At 33.3% G+C, this 1,889-nt stretch overlaps 1 protein-coding gene across 1 annotated transcript in view; it reads right to left on the reverse strand.

The window, feature by feature from the left end:
* Window positions 1-1,443: 1,443 nt before the first annotated feature.
* The window catches only part of LOC125856221 (uncharacterized), a 1,774-nt gene continuing 1,328 nt past the window's right edge, over window positions 1,444-1,889 (reverse strand). Inside the window, exons 2-3 of the mRNA XM_049535760.1 lie at window positions 1,594-1,694; window positions 1,444-1,494 (exon numbers count right to left, since the gene is read on the reverse strand). Coding sequence (XP_049391717.1) covers window positions 1,444-1,494; window positions 1,594-1,694 — 152 coding nt within the window. The remainder of the gene's footprint in view (window positions 1,495-1,593; window positions 1,695-1,889) is intronic.

Genomic DNA, 1,889 nt, shown 5'->3' on the forward strand with positions numbered 1-1,889 from the left:
AGTCCAAATTTGCCAATTTTCAGCTTTTGGGAGTGTTGTAACTCTGCTATTGAGCTGCTGCCAGTGGTTTGGGTTTTAACCCATTAATATTAGCTTCCCTTTCATGTCTCGAATGAGGTTGACTCAAAAGAGAGGAGTATGCAAGAAAGGGGAGTCCATTGGACTCAAATGGATGTCACATGTGCAAGGAAAGAAAGAAAAGAGATTAATGTTCTAATCAACATACAAAAATATTTAAGGAAAATGCTTCAAGAGCTCGTAGTGATTAAACCAACGTGAGAAATAAAAAAGAGAGGAGGAGCGCAGAAACTAAAATTTAACATTTTGGAGGAAAAGGAAATCATGCAACATTTTTAACAATGGACAAAATCTAATACAAAATGACACAAAATAAAATAAAATAGTAACACTATCACATACATGGATGTGAACACATAGAAAGCTAATCTCTCTCTTAATCAAGGTTTAGAAGCACATTGGTATTTAGACATTAAAATAAACTTTATTACAATCAGCCACAAGTAACAAAGGGAAAACATTGAAATTTAAACAAGAAATAACAATTTTTCACTCTAAAAATATTTTGTCTAATCTAAAATATCCAGAGAACTAAAAAAAAAAAGCTTACAATCTAATGAACACTTCTTTCTGTAAACTTTAAAGAACCTGAAAATAATAACATTCAACACAAGCTTTCTTCTCTAAATTATTATCCAAAAGCAGACGTCAAACTTAGGCACACATAGACCAAGATATTAAAGGAATACAACTAAAGCAAACTTGAAAGAAAACCTATGCATGTATCTATCAGTAGTGCACTTCCAACAAGACAAATAAATTTTAAAAAAAATAAACAACTTATGGCAAAAAACAGAGAACAAATTTTCACAACATGAAAAATGCGTAACTTTAGAGCCAACAAGCTCAAAATAGCATTTTCAGACCAAGCAACCCAATGTTAAAGAGCACAACTTATATTTCCAATTATATGCATTCAAACATGGTAGATGGAAGGGGTCTAAAGATTAGATTACGAACAAATCACATCTCTAATCTAAACTAACCAGTCCGAACTCATCAAGAACAACAACTAAAGCACACACTAAAGGAAATCATTTTAGCTATGGAAAGCGAAGCCGAAACTAAGAGATCGACTTAAGATCGACATAACTTATAAAATAAGAATCTAAAGACGAAGTTGTTCAACATTTAATCCCCAGAATCTCAAAGATTGGCATAGTAGTCATGTGCATATCAACATCTAGACAACTGACTATTCAAAAGAAGCTAAACATAAGGGCTATCTCACATAAACAAGAAGATATGATGCTAGCGACCATCCCCTTTTCGACAATATGAATTTAATAACAAACAACATAAAACAGAGAACTGGACATATTTGAAACTTAAAGAGAAACATAGAAAAAAAATAACTTCAATGATTCAGCTGAACATTATCTGCAACAAATAAGCTGTTTTCATAACATTAAGATGCTGGAAAGCAAAAACCAAATTTCTAGCAAATACGACAAACTAATCTGATCCCGTCACACAACAAAAATAAAATATATATATTTAGAAGAAAAGAATTACCTTTCGCTGAGCAGGAACTGGATGACGAGTGGTAAGCAACGAGCTTCCACCACCAAAGGAGCTTTTCCGGAAAGCTTGGATGAAAACTTCAAGGACAGGACCTTATGAAAAATTTAAACCTTAAAGCTTTGGACTATCTAAATCGATTTCTTTGTAAACCTTATATCTCTTTGTCTATCCCTCCAGAACCCCCCTATTCAGTGAAATAACATGGGTATTTATAAGGAAAAACTAGGGCTCGGAATTTGGGAAAAGGGCCGAGAAGTTGGATAAGAACAAGGCCCACGAATTTGAAA

The sequence above is a fragment of the Solanum stenotomum genome, chromosome 2, assembly GCF_019186545.1.
Source record: "Solanum stenotomum isolate F172 chromosome 2, ASM1918654v1, whole genome shotgun sequence".
In the NCBI taxonomy this organism is placed as follows: Eukaryota; Viridiplantae; Streptophyta; class Magnoliopsida; order Solanales; family Solanaceae; genus Solanum; species Solanum stenotomum.